At 43.2% G+C, this 15,228-nt stretch overlaps 1 protein-coding gene across 1 annotated transcript; it reads right to left on the bottom strand.

Annotated features, from left to right (window-relative positions):
• Positions 1 to 700: 700 nt before the first annotated feature.
• On the bottom strand, positions 701 to 14,933 carry LOC125481593 (serine/threonine kinase-like domain-containing protein STKLD1). The gene is made up of 6 exons (XM_048593366.1): positions 14,821 to 14,933; positions 14,580 to 14,666; positions 11,486 to 11,530; positions 6,568 to 6,642; positions 5,037 to 5,141; positions 701 to 805 (listed from the first exon to the last, which is right to left on the bottom strand). Exons 1-6 carry the CDS (start codon positions 14,833 to 14,835, stop codon positions 701 to 703), a joined length of 432 nt encoding a protein of 143 aa, XP_048449323.1. The 5' UTR covers positions 14,836 to 14,933.
• Between the last annotated feature and the right edge of the window lie 295 nt (positions 14,934 to 15,228).

Here is a 15,228-nt window from a genome sequence, read left to right as displayed (position 1 = left end):
ATGTTAATTGAGAGATAAATATTGACCAGAACACTAAGGAGAACTCTTCTTCTTTTCTTTGAAACATTGCCAAGGGATGTTTTGCATCTGCCCGAGCAGGTTGTCAGAGGTTTTTAAAAACAACTTTTTTCACTATTTTTAAACTTCCTCCTTCCATCCTTTAAAATCTCTTTACTTGCACCTTTCTTTCTATCTCATTTCTTTTTACTTTCTGCATTGGATTTAACAATGAATTAGATATTCTAACATCCTGGTCAGGTCCCTAAACTATGTTGCTATATGAGCAAATTCATTTCTAATGATAGGCATCGCTCATTCACTGCTCACAACATAACCATTACATTGATATTAAGGAAACCACAAGACTCAAAATGTTAACTTTGCTTTCTCTACACAGATGCTCCTGACCTGCTGAGTTTTCCCAGCAATTTCTGTTTATGTTTCTGATGTTGAAATTAAGCATCTTCAGAAATTTAGTCTGATCTTCTTAATCCCTTTGCTAAATCTGTTCTGGGAGTGATTATTCACAACATTACTCTTTACCTAATCCCCTGCTGCATATACCCTCACAGTGCGTTATCGTGACTGAGTAGAGGTAGCTTTACTCTGTATCTAACGCTAGCACCCAAGTTCAGTTGATTCTGTCCTGTGGTGACAATGTGAAAAATCATGTCATTTGCCAGCACCAGCAGCCTTCAAGTTAATGAATGTGAAACATGCCAACAACTACTAACCTGTGAACAATATGTTTGGACTGCAAGTAGATAAGACCGTCCACCATCTGTCCCAGAAAATTCTTGATCACCTAAGGTAACAAAGGCACTTTGTATAAACAGAGCTGAACAGAACAGTTTGGGAGGAAGAAATCACTTTGATACTACTGATGGCTTGACAAGTAAATTTCCTGCTCTACTTGGCCAGATCAGGGAGGGGATGGGCAGACATGCTGTTCAGCTTGTACTCAGTGGCCAATCCAATTTGAGGTGATTGTGGACTGGGACTCTATGATTGATGCAAATTCATCTGGGGTAATGGAGCACTGTCTGATGCTTCCAGTACTAATCGCCACTGAGCAGCCTCCAGGGTCAAGTGAAGAGAGATCATGTTTACTTATAACGCCTTCCCTGGCTCAATATCCCACAAACACCTTTTGTCTGGGTTCACACATGTGCAGTAGCCACTTATGAGAGGTATGAAGTTACTGACATCTGTAAATGTTCTCCATGTTCAATGATGTGATGGCTATTCATATCTGAAGGTCTTCACTAATGACGACAGGGATGTTTCCTTGCAGGCATCAGTGGTTTATGAATAGATAACGAACTCCTGGCCAACTGTTTCCCCCACTTTCCATTCTCACCACCTTTGAAACCTTCTCAAAATCTTTACAACTAATCTGTTTGCAGCTTCTGTTACTCTCATGTCCTCCCCCAGTTCCATGAAGTGCCATGGCATAACCTTCCACGTTAAATGCCTCACATAAAGCTCACTGGTTTGACATCAGCTGAGTATTGTGTACAATTCTTCCCACTGCATCTTAAAAGAGATGACATGGCCTTGGAGAGGATGCGGGGCAATTTACTAGGATGACCATAGCCAGTCATTTTAACACAGTATCCTGCTCACATGCCCATTTGTCTGTAATCAGCATGCTGCAATGCTCCAGCAAATCACAACGCAAACATGGAGGAACAACATCTCATCTTCAGACTAAGCATTTTATAACCTTCTGGACTTAATATTGACATTAACAACTTCAGATTGTTAACTCACTCCATTTCTTCCTTTCCCTTTAGCTGTACTTGAATTCTCTGTCATTATGTCCTCCCCCACCCCCGACCACCCCCACTGCCAATTCCAGTGGGACCATCTGTCACCAGACCCAAAATGTTAACTCTGATTTTTCTTCATAGATGGTGCCAAACCTGCTGAGCTTTTCCAGCAACTTCTGTTTTTGTTCTTTCCAGTTTGGCAGTGGGATACACCATTGTTCTGCTATTCTCACATTCTGATCACTTAATCTGCACTATCAGCACCCTTTCTCTCCCAGCACTCCACTCCCACACTATTGCATAAATGCTGCCCCCTCCACATTTCACATCAGCTCTGATGAAGAGTCATCTCAACGCGAAATATTAGCTTCCTCTCTCTTCACAGATGTTGCCTGACCCACTGTGATTTCCAGCACTTTTTTTTGCTTTCAGGTTGGAAAAGCTATCATTTTCCTTAGACTTCAGAAAGTTAATTTAATAGAAATCTTCAAAATTATGAAAGGTTTTGATGGAGTAAAACAAGGACAAACTGCGTCCAGCATCAAAAAGGGTGGTACTTAGAGGGACAGAGATTTTTTTAAAATGGCAAAAGAACGAGAAAGTGAGAAAAGGAGAATTTTTTATGCAGAGTTTTGATCTGGAATATACTGCCTGAAAGGGCAGTGGAAGCCGATTCAAGTGAGAAATTAAAAATGCAGGATGATGGTTGAAAAATCAGGATCAGTGTGGTTAACTGAACAGCTCTTTCAAGGGATCACACAGTAATGAATGACTTAATGATCTCCTGTGCTGTAAGATTCTATGATAAATACAAATTGCATTATTGAATATGTTTGGCACATTCTCAGTGAGCTACCAGGGAGTACTAAGAAACCTGCTGCAAAAGTAACAATATCTTAATTTGTGACAAACACGAAATTAGGGGGCACGGTTAATGCCAAGGAAAACGGGTAGACATAATAAACCTGCAGTTGATTTCTGAAAGATGATGGGAATGCAACCTCATAACTTCTGAGAGGTCAGGTGAGATGACTTCCGGCACTCTCTGACGGCTGAACAAACTGATCTTGGAAATGTCAAAGTCTGCTAAAAATAGGGTCTATGAAGTTGGTTCCTCAGTGGTTTGGGACAATTTCTGCTCATGCCATGTCTGCAGGGCTGGCACCTGTTTTAGAACTTCTGAAACTACATGCCACTGTAATGATGAACTCCTGCATATGGCTCATGTTGCCAATGTCAACTACAGTTTCCTGCATGTCATGATAAACAACCAGAATTAACAGATAAGCACGTAATTGACAAATAATGTTCAATAAATAAGTGCAAGGCGGTATATTTTGATGGAAAGAATAAGGAGGCAATGTACTCCTTGGAAAATATGAGCCTAAACTGGAGAAATACACAAACTACTAAAAATAGTGATGTAGATTAATTAAAGCCATAAAAATTTAAACAAGCATGAATAGAATGGAACTGAGAAGTAGACACGTTATATTAAATTGGTATAGAACCTTGAAAGAAAAGAATATTGTGGATTCTGGAGATCTGAAATAAAACAAAATGCTGGAGAAACTGAGCAACTCTGGTAGCATTTATGAGGAGACTCCATTTCAAAGAAGCATCCACAAATGTGCCAGCACTTTGTTTTCTTTCTTTTATGTTAAAACTAATTTTTGAATCAATCTTTTTGGAGATGTTATTACACACCTCTGCAGCAGATGGGACATGAACCCGGTCGTCTCAGTTCCAGGGTAGGGACACTACCTCTGTACCACAAGTGCGCTTTGTTTTCTTATACGTAGAAGCTTGGATAGACCATATGTGGAACACAGTCAGAGTCACACAGCAAAGAAACAGACCTTTGGTCCAACTTGTCCATGCTGATCAGGTTTCCTAAACTGAACTAGTCCCATTTGCCTATGTTTGGCCCACATCCCTCTAAACCCCCTATTCATGTACCCATCCAAATACCTTTTAAATGTTGGAGTTGTACCCGCCTCTACCACTTTCTCTGGCAGCTCATTCCATACATGGACTACCCTGTGTGTGAAAAGTTGCCCCTCAGGTCCCTTTTAAATCTGTGCCCTCTAGTTTTGGACTCCCCCATCCTGGTAAAAGGCCTTAGCTATTCACCTTATTTATGCCCCTCATGATTTTATAAACCTCTAGCCTCTTATGCTCCAGGGAAAAAAGCCCAAACCTATCCAGCCTCTCCCTATAACTCAAATCCTCCAGTCCCAGCAACATCCTTGTATATGTTTTTGTCCATCATTTCCAGATTAACAACATTCTTCCAGATCTGGTCTCAAAACTACGAAAGAGACATTGAGTTGTCAGTGAAGATCAAAAATAGTTTTACAACTGAAAAGTTAAAACTATCAGCAAAGTTTGAACAGGCTGGGATTCTTTGCTTTGAAAAGGAGGTAGATGAGGGATGACCTGTCAGAAGTCTTGAAAATGATGAAGGGGTTTGATAGGGTAGAACTAAAGTAGATGTTTCCATTTGAGGGAGATGAACAGAACTAGGAACCTTCAATTTAGAATAGTCATGAATTAATTTGATAGGAATTCAGAACAGACTTCAGAAGACTGGTAAGAATGTGAAACTTGCTCCCATGGGGAATGGTTGAGCTGAATTATATCATTACATTTAAGGAGAAACCAGATAAACACATGAGGGAGAAAGGAATGGAAGATATGGGGATATTTGACATGAAGGAGACAAGAGGACACTCAAGTGGATCATTAACATCAACATCAACATAGATTAGATGAGCTGAATGGCCTTTTCTGTGGTGTAAATTTGATGTCATTCTGTATTAACACTCAAAATAAACAGAACAGAGAGAAAAGAGCAGACAGACTGGTTGCAAAATTTACCATGGGCAGGTAATGGGTGACAGCACAAAAACAGAAATTCTTCATCAAAACTCAAGTCACGGGACTCAAAACGTTAACTCTACTTCCTTCCCACAGATGCTGCTAGACCTGCTGAGTTTCCCCAGTTTTTATTTCAGATCTCCGGCATCCACAGTTCTTTGTTTTATTATAATGATTAATAGCAAATCTGCAGCCTGCATTACACCCTGGCTATACCAGGATGTTGATGATAACAGACGTTATCATCCATTGCTACATGATCAAGAAAATTTTGATTCTATATGGTTCTCAGCCAGCTGAAAGTTAGCAGTCAGCCATTACTCTGCCTCTTGGTAGTTAAGAGAAATAAGAAGCTGGTTGAAAGGCTTTCCTCTTCCATCTTACCATCTCCCTGATTTTTTCCTTCATCTGTCTCTTGATCTGGATGACTGAAGCCAGATCTCCCACAGGAGAATAGTCCATGACCATACAAACTGCGATAGCTGACACCTGTATAGCAAACAGCACAATACAAGATGAAGGATAAAGAACTGGTGTTCATCCCAGCTACCTTGAAAGTATGGGAAAAGCTTGCATTTATCTAGTGCCAGAGATAGAAGAACTACCGATGCTGGAGTCAAAGATAACACAGTGTGGAGCTGGAGGAGCACAGCAGGAAAGGCAGCATCAGAGGAGAAGGAAGGTTGACATTTCAGGTCGAGAAAGGTCTATCGAGTGCCTCTCACTTCTCAGGACTATATAAGCACTATACAAATAATGAAGTATTTGTTGCTTGAGGAGTCACTGTTACAATGTTTAGAAACAGACAATCATGTTTTATATACCAAGATCTCAAAAACAGAAATAAGATGAATGAACAAATTGTCCACTTATTTTGATGTTAGTTGAGAAATAAACACAAAGGAGAACATCTCTGCTTTTCGGCAAAATAGGTCTGTTGGATCTTTCATATCGAGTTGGGGGCGGGGGGGAGAAGGAAGCTCAGTTTAATATTTCATTTGAAAGATACCACTCCAATGGTGCAATGATCACTCAGAACTGCCTTAGCACTGACCCTCCAACACTACAGTGCTGCCTCAGTACTGCTTCTCTGACTGTGCAGCAATCCCTTGGTTATGCCTCTCCATTAGTGAAACATTCCTCAGTACTAGCCCTCTGACAGTGCAGCACTCCCTCTGACAGTGCAGCACTCCCTCTGTACTGGCCCTCTGACGGTACAACACTTAGTTAATACTGCTTCTCCAACTGTGCAGCAATCCCTCAGTACTGCTTTTCCAACAGTATAGTGCTCCATCAGTATTGATTCTCAGACAGTACAACATCCTGTTACTACTGGCCCTCTGACAGAACAGCACTCATCACTATTGCCATCTAATTTGTGGGAAGTCAGAGGCAACAATACAATGCGTGGAGGTAAGCTGCTGTTATTACTGTAATGCCTGCCAGAAACTTTAGGGGTATTCAGCATCAGCCTGGATGCTGGGATCAGGTTTCTGGATTGGGTTGAACACACAAATTCCTGCATCCAGAATAAACCAATGTCATCAGCTAGCACTGGGAGCGATGACTGAACATTATTTAATGTAAACTTGGGATACATGTTGCAGTGTTTGGATGAACTGTAGTTTACTTACAGTGGAGGGTGGGATGCCGACCAGGAGAATTCTGGAATAGTCAAATCTAAAAATGACAAAGGCAGGGTGAGCACTTCAGAAGCAGATGAGCCCATTAACAGCCATGTTAACACAGGCAGGGCTGAAATCACTCTACTCAGCAGGATCTGGGGTTTGAAACTGCTGACTTTGCAAACTGTATTCAGCACATCACCATACAGGAGCTGACCCCACTAACTGATTAGAGAGGTGAACAGAATATGATTACAGACACAGAACTGTCAAGCAATTGCACCTCATACCTCATGATCCCAAGCAACAAATATCTCCTCATAATGGCAGATATTGGGATGATCCAGTTTTAACAGGATCATTGCCTACGAAAAGAAAAGGTAACAAATTAACATAGGGTTACACATCATTGACATAAAACCAACAAGGTACACAAACGTTATGCTAAAAATGGCTTCCTTTGAGACATACACCTTTGTCACTGCTCATCTCTCCAACTGAGGAATGAGTGCAGGAATGGAATAAAGCAGAATCATCACATGCAAAATCACCCTACACCCCAGAGTAAAGTTTCCTCCAGTCATTTAAATTGCAAGTAAAGTCCTCAACAATGTCCTAATCAGACACTTCCAGAACAGGAACAAAAACAGAAGTTGCTGGAAAAACTCAGCAGGTCTGGCAGCATCTGTGAAGAAAAAAATCAGGGTTAACGTTTCGGGTCCAGTGACCCTTCCTCAGTTCTGAAGGGTCACTGTACCTGAAACGTTAACTGATTTTTTTCTTCACCGATGCTGCCAGACCTGCTGAGCTTTTCTAGTAACTTGTGCTTTACTTCCAGAGCAGACACAGCATAGGGTTAGATAAATGGAAAAGCCGTGTCTTCACTGCTCCCATCAACACTCCCAGGACAGGTACAACATGGGGTCGGACACAAAAGAAAGCTTTCTCTACATTGTTCCCATCAAACACTCCCAGGACAGGGAAGGCACAGGTTTGGATATAGATTAAAGCTCTGTACTGATTGGAACGAGGGCCAGGTAGGACTCGTTGAGTATGTGATCCATGATTGGGCTGTTAACCTGGGCCAATCAGGGAGCCCTGGCTGACAGATATAAACAGCAATGTCAGGGGCTCTGCTCACTTTAGCTGGGTGAGTATCATATACTATGCACATGGAAATAAAGGGTGACAGGATACCAGCCTCTGGGCTATTATTTCAGTTGCGACGAGAGAAAACAGTATGCTCCTGAAGAAAATTTGCTTGCAACAGCAATCTTTGAGTTGGGATAAGCAATTCTGGAATCATGCCTTTATTTGGGAAGCTTAGCTGGTTTGATCCTGCTGTTGAAGACTGCCCAGTATGTGGAATGAATGCATTTTTTTTTCTGGGCAAATGAAAAGCAATGAGGAATCCTTCTGACTGCTTGTGGATCTGCAGCATTTTTGGTTATCAGGAGCCTGACTTTCCTAGAGGCACCACAGACTAAAATGTTTCAAGATTTGACAGATTTAGCTATGAAATATGACCCAAAGCTTCCCCTAATTCTGAGATGCTACTGGTTTTATGTGGCAGTTTGAGAACTAGGGAATCATATTGGGAATTTTTGACTGGCAGAGGCATATGATTTTGGGTTAACCCTGAATGAGATGCTGAGAAACTGTTTGTTTGGTATGTGGGATTAAAGATGTAACCATGCAAAAGATTCTACCAGCGTAAGCCCAAATGGACTTTGAACAGACACTACAACTGGCTCTGTAGAAAATGTGGGGAGCATGTGAGCTATATGATATCCCAATGGAAGTGAACACCCTCAGTGTACAGGATGGCATATTATGAGGAAAATTAACAAGTCATCAAGGGTACGTGAGGGGTTTTTGAAAATCAGTGTGACTGAAAACTGCCTCTGGAAGACTAAAACTTTGGCTGTCACCGAAATCTTTAAGCTTTCTGATTAAGTACCTTCTAGAAGGTACAATGATACCATGATTCAACAAAAAAAATTCCTGACTGAAGAATAGTGGAAAAGACACAGAACATTCTGAAAAATGCATTCTGACTGTAGTTTTGAGTCAAGTTTTAATTAATTTTTCTTATTACTTTGGTTTATATAAGTGGTACTTGTATTAATTGGAACAGCATGACATTAGAATTTTGTACTGTTTGGGAATAGTCAGTAGTTAAGGGGAGTTGTTCAGTTTGTTAGCTGGTCTGTTAATTTGTTCACTGTTACAGTTAGGTAAATAAATTGTTACGTGTTGCTGATAGTATCAGATTCACTTCATTTAACCATCCCCTCCATAACATACAACAGATTGGGAGATGAAAGGCAGGTTATAACATTTTTCCTATTTCCTTTAGCAGATTACAAGGCAAAGCAAACTTCTCTGGGTGTTTTGGTTTTAATTATCAGTGGGGTTTGACCACCTCCTCCTCCATAACACTCCATACCGTGACCACCTGAAGAAGAGGATTCTCTCCTGAGCCATCCCAGGCACAGGAGATGGGCTACAGTCCGGTGCATGTTGCTATGTCCAAATCAGAGCTGGAGGAACTGGACTTGGAGCAAAAAAAATCCCAGGAGAAAAAGGCCTACATCCCAGACTGGGGTGATGTTGGTGCTGGGGGGGATGGGCTGAGTAGGTTGGTGTGGGTGTAGTGAGTATGGGAGCCCTGTTTGGGGCTGTTAACCTGGGCCAATCTGGGGGCTGTGGCGGACAGATATAAACAGGAGATTCAGTCTCCTCTCTGTAGGGACTGGCTCTGAGCTGACTGGTCAATCCATGTACTGTGCACGTCAATAAACTGACTTTGTGATAGGATACTAGGCTCTGGCTGTTTTTCAAGCTCCCTCTACACTATCCCCAACAAACACTTCCATAGAGGGACAGTATGGAGTTAGATCTGGAGTAAAGTTTACTCCACACTGTAACTAACAAAAATAGAATTGGAGAAACTCAGCAGATCTGGCAGCATCTGAGAGTTAATGTTTCAAGTTCAGTGACCCTTCTCCAGAACTGATGAGAACCAGCCGAATGTGGTATTTATGCTTATGACAGTGGGTGGGGAGGAAAAGTAGTCAGCAGATAGAAGACAAAACCTACAGAGAGGCAACGGGATTGTTGACAGTTAGCCAGGGAAGAGAAGCCAGATAGATGATGGGGGCTAGGAGCAGTTGAAATTGGGTTGTCTGTGGGTATGGATAATAGACATGGTGAGAGGTGTTTATGCTCTAAAATTGAATTCAATGTTGTGTCCTGAAGGCTGTAAGGTCCCCAAGTGGAAAATGAGATGTTGTTCCTCCAGCTTGCATTGAGCCTCGCTGGAGCATAGCAACCGGCCTGAGACAGATATATTGGGATGGAAACATGGTGTGTTGAAGTAGAGACAACTGGAGGCTTGATCATTTTTACAGACTGAACATAGGTATGACTTAGACCTGCTCACCGAGCTGGTGTGTTTGATTGCAAACATTCTGTCACCCTGCTAGGTAACATTCAGTGCCCCTCCAATGAAGTGTTGGTGTTCTGTCCTGCTTGTCATTTGGACCGCTTTGCGGAACACCTACGCTCAGTTCACACCAAACAACTGCACCTCCCAGTCGCGAACCATTTCAACTCCCCCCTCCCACTCCTTGGACAACAGGTCCATCGTGGGCCTCCTGCAGTGCCACAACAATGCCACCCAAAGGTTGCAGGAACAGCATCTCATTTCACTTGGGAACCCTGCAGCCCAATGGTATCAATGTGGACTTCACAAGCTTCAAAATCTCCCCTCCCCTGACTGCATCCCAAAACCAGCCCAACTTGTACCTGCCTCCCTCACCTGTCCTCCCACCTAAAGCCCCACCCCCATCTCCTACCTACTAACCTCATCCCGCCCCCTTGACCTATCCCCTCCCTAACTCCCCACCTACACTCACCTTTACTGGCTCCATCCCTGCATCCTTGACCTGTCTGTCTCTTCTCCACCTATCTTCTCCTTTATCCATCTTCTATCCGCCTCCCCCCCACCCCCCTATTTATTTCAGAATCCTGTTCCCCTCCCCCATTTCTGAAGAAGGGTCTAGACCTGAAATGTCAGCTTTCCTGCTCCTCTGATGCTGCTTGGCCTGCTGTGTTCATCCAGCTCTACACCTTGTCTCAGATTCTCCAGCATCGGCAATTCCTACTATCTGTCATTTATATGCCTTGGTTTGCTGGGGTGGTTGGCATTACTTCTGGTTATGTTTTTCAGTGGTTTGTAATCTGGTCCAGTTCAATGTGTTTGGAGTTCCAGTTGGCATGCCAGTCCTCCAGGAATTTCCTGGCATTTGTTTGTCTTGTGCTATTATGGATATGTTGTCCCAGTAAATTCATGTCCTTCTTTGTCCATGTGTATTAAGACCAGTAAGACTGGTCATGTCTCTGGGTGGCTAGTCAGTGTTAATGTAGCCTTATCGTCAGCTAACACAGACTGGGTAACTGCTTTGCAGAACCATCTACATTCTGTCCATAAAAATGACGTCAAGTTTCCAGTTCCTTGCTACTTCAACACACCCCAGTGTTCCCATTCCAATATTTTGGTGAGGCTTGCTGCAGTGCTCCAGCAAAACTCAACACAACCTAAAAGAACAACATTTCTGAAGAAGGGTCTAGGCCCGAAACGTCAGCCTTCCTGCCCCTCTGATGCTGCTTGGCCTGCTGTGTTCCTCCAGCTCTACACCGTGTTATCCCTAAAAGAACAACACCTCATTTTCTGCTTAAGGATCCTACACAGCCTTCAGGAGTCAACGCCAAGTTTAACAATTTTAAAGGAAGAGCACCTCCCACTATGTCGATAACCCATCCCCACACCCCAAGTCCTGTCATTATATGGGTTCCTTTCAACACAGCAAACCCACTCAGTGTCATTATCACCTATTTGTCTTGTCTTCTCTGGCTAGCTATTAACCCTTTTCCTACTTACCTTTCTTTCCCCCTTTTTTTCTCTCTGGGTTCTGTCTTTTACGTCACTCTACAATGTCCTCATCAGACACTTCAAGGTCATCCACAGCACAGTTAGATGCAGAGTGAAGTTCCCTCTACATTGTCCCCAACAAACACTTTCAGATACCCACAGTACAGGGCTAGGCACAGAGTAAAGTTTCCTTGACTTCAATGGCTACACTCTGCAGTACAGCTGAACCCTATCCTATACACTGATCCCGGCAACGCAGGCTATGTACTTACTTCTTCCACAGCATGGTTGGCAGTTGCCTCGTCCATACATTCAACCTAGTTTTAGAAGATGGGTAAAAATGGAACATAGTCAAAATTAAGCACATGAAGGACTGCGGGCAACATAAAATTACATTGAGTCATAGAATTACACAGCACAGAAACAGACCCTTCTGTCCAACTCATCCTCACTGGTCAGACATCTCAATCTGACTTAGTCCCATTTGTCAGCATTTGGCCCATATCCCTCTCAACCCTTCCAATTGATATACCCATCCAGTTTCCTTAAATGTTGTAATTGTACTCTCCTCCACCACTTCCTCTGGCAACTTGTTTGTATATGCACCACCTTCTGCATGAAAAAGTTACCCCTCAGGTTCTTTTTAAAACTTTTCCCCTCTCTCCTTAAACCTATGCCCTCTATTTTGGATCATCCCCCACCCCAACCCCTCATCTGAGAAAAGGATCTTGGCTATTCACCCTATTCATGCCCATCATGATTTTATAAACCACTATAAGGTCACCCCTCAGTCTGCTCCAGGGGAAAAAAGCCCCAGACTATTCAGCCTCTTCCTTTAATTCAATCCCCAGACCCAGCAATATCCTCTTAAATTTTTTCTGCACCCTCAAGTTTAACAAGATCTTTCCTATAGAAGGGCGACCAGAATTGCATGCAGTATTCTAAAAGTTGCCTCCCTGAAGTCCTGTACAGGACAGCAACATGACATTCTAACTCCTATACTCTGTTTTGACCAATGAAGGCAAGTAATGAAGATGAAGAGAAGGATGAGGGCAATGACACATTTCTGTTTGAACCCTGTTTTGACCTCAAAGATTTCCGTCATTGGCAATAAGGACCTTTGCTGACATCTCATCATTGAGGAGACAAAAGACATTAATAAATTTCTCTGGACAGCCAAGCTTTGAGGGTCTTCCATAGCACTTCCTGAGTGACTGATTGACCAAGGCTTTTCACTCGATGTAAAGCGGTCAGTGCTGTTCCTAGGATTTCTGTTGGAGTTGTTGAACAGTGGAAGTCATGTCCATAGTACTAGGATTTGGTTGGAAGACACACTAATTTTCCTGAAGGATTTCTTCAGAGACTGGGAGAAGATGGCTAACAAAGACTTGGGCAATTGTCATCCCAGCGACAGAGTAGGGAAATTAAAGTTTTTGAAGATTTGTAGCTCAGGTTGTGCATGAAGCTGTAGACTTGCTCACTGAACCCGTGTTTGGTTGCAGATGTTTCATCACCCAGCTAGGTAACATTGTCAGTGCGCCTCCAGTGAAGCGTTGGTGTTGTGTCCCTCTTGGTTATGTGCCTCTGTTTGCTGGGGTGGTTGACATTACTTCCGGTTTTGTTTTTCATTGGGTTGTATATCAGATTCAGACCTTACTTTTGACTCTCGGCTAATGAAGTGTGGACAAGAAGTACCTATCTCATCCCCTCATATTTCACTCACTTCAATTAAATCCAACCTCAGCTTTCTCTGTCTCAAAGTGAACAAATGCAGCATATTCAGTCTTTCACTATCTCAAATTCTCCATTCCACTGTAACATCCTCAAATCCCCTGTGCCACTTCCAGTGTCACCACATCCTTTCTGTGATGCAACAGCCAGAACTGTACAGTACTCTTGCTCAGGCCAGCCTAGTATCCATGTCAGGATTATACTCCTCACGATTTCTTTCTACCCTCTTCTTTTAAGCTCACTGACATATCTGTTTGCTTATGCCCAACTCATTTCATTTTGTTATATATTAACTGATACCTATGTCTGTCCTTGAATGGCTTTATCAGCATTAAAACAGGATGAGGGCAAGTCTGGCTGACAAGCAGGGGTCACATACATTATTGCTGCGATTGCCTGTTGGAAACAATTTGGTTGATTTTCCTTTTTTGTTTCTTTCTTGGGATTTGGCTGGCACTGATATGACCAAACTTTGTTGTCCATCTATTGAGTGCCACTGAACAGAGTGGCTCTCTAAGCCATTTCAGAGGGCAACTGGGAGTCAACTAGGTCCTGAACATAAGAACTAGGAGCAGGAGTAGGCCATCCGGCCCCTCAAGCCTGCCCTGCCATTCAATAAGATCATGGCTGATCTTTTGAAACTCAGCTCCAATTACCCACCCACACACCATATCCCTTAATTCCTTTACTATTCAAAAATTTATCTAGTCTTGCCTTAAACATATTCAACGAGGTAGCTTCAACTGCTTTACTGGGCAGGGAATTCCACAGATTCACAACCCTTTGGGTGAAGAAGTTCCTCCTCACCTCAGTCCTACATCTGCTTCCCTTTATTTTGAGGCTATGCCCCCTAGTCCTAGTTTCACCTGCCAGTGGAAACAACCTCCCTGCCTCCACCTGATCTATTCCCTTCATAATCTTATGTTTCTATAAGATCTCCCATCATTCTTCTGAATTTCAATGATTATAAGTCCCAGACTACTCAGTCTCTCCTCATAATCCAACCCTCTCAACTCTGGAATCAACCGAGTGAATCTCCTCTGCGCCGCCTCCGGTGCTAGTATATCCCTTCTCAAGTAAGGAGACCAAAACTGCAGACACTACTCCAGGTGTGGCCTCACAGGACCCTATACAGCTGCATGATGCGAGATTACTTCTTTGAGAGTATTCTTTGTACCAGAGAGCTGTGGACACTTGGGTGTTGAGTATATTCAAAATAGAGATCAATAGGTTTTTGGTCAGTGTGGAAATTTGGGGCTAGTGTCAAAACATAGATGGCATAAAAGGTCAATCATGATTTTTCTGGTTAGCAAAGCAGGTGTGGGGCTGAACAATTTACTCTTGTTCCTATTTCTAATGTCCGTGAATTTCATACATAATCATGGGACCTCAGGTTACATCACATCACTGTGCATCATGTCACCATGGATACCCATGTAAATTCCATGTCAAAGCCTGTATCATGTGAAGGATACCCATGTCACATCGTCATTGATACACACATCACATGTGCATAGACATGTATCACATCACCATGGACACATGTCATATCGGTCATAGATGTGTGTCACTTAACCATGGACAGCCATGTCACAGCACCATGGATACCTGCGTCCCTGTAGAAACCAGGCTTACCACTTTCATGGCAAATGTCTTCTCATCTTTCATACGCTTCACAATGTGCACGAGCCCATAGCAGCCTCTCGACTCTGTTTTCTGAATCTGGGTGGGGATGGAGCAGAGAGTGTTTCTGCACAATAACTAAAAGTCAGAACTTTTGCTGAAAAGAGTATCATTAATGGGACTGAGGGAGGGGACGGTAACGGGACTCGGGGCTAGGGGCTAGGGGCTAGGGGCTAGGGGCGGCCGGGTTTACCTCATACTCCTCCATGGTGGCAGCGAACAACGGCCTTCCCGCCCGTTACCGGGACAACCCGGCCCGCGCACTACATCATGGGGCGAAGGGCAGCCCAAGAACACAGGCCATTGGCGTCACTAACTCCGAGGGAAAAAAAAAACACCATTTCACACACTTCCGTTGGATATTTATTTTGTAATTGTCAGGCTTCATTGTTCTTTTCGAATTTGTACACAATTAGACAATTAGAAAACGCGGGTCCCCAGAGGAACATACTGGGCGTGCGCAGCGAAGAAAGCCTCAGCAGTCACGTGCCCCCGTCCATCTTTTTATCCCCCAATGTCCCCCAGAGACACGGTGAGGGACACTCCCCCCCCCACCACCACCCCAATGTCCCCCAGAGACACTGTGAGGGTCAATTCACCC

This window comes from Rhincodon typus, unplaced genomic scaffold (assembly GCF_021869965.1).
Source record: "Rhincodon typus isolate 14 unplaced genomic scaffold, sRhiTyp1.1 hic_rhity00002712, whole genome shotgun sequence".
Taxonomy (NCBI): Eukaryota; Metazoa; Chordata; class Chondrichthyes; order Orectolobiformes; family Rhincodontidae; genus Rhincodon; species Rhincodon typus.
This window is presented reverse-complemented; position numbering and strand designations above follow the sequence as displayed.

Coding starts and splice junctions, on each gene's coding strand:
- LOC125481593 (XM_048593366.1), bottom strand. Junction 5,142..6,567: donor TTGTTGCTTGGGATCATGAG/GTATGAGGTGCA, acceptor TTTGCTATACAG/GTGTCAGCTATCGCAGTTTG. Junction 806..5,036: donor AGGAAAAAATCAGGGAGATG/GTAAGATGGAAG, acceptor TTGTTACCTTAG/GTGATCAAGAATTTTCTGGG.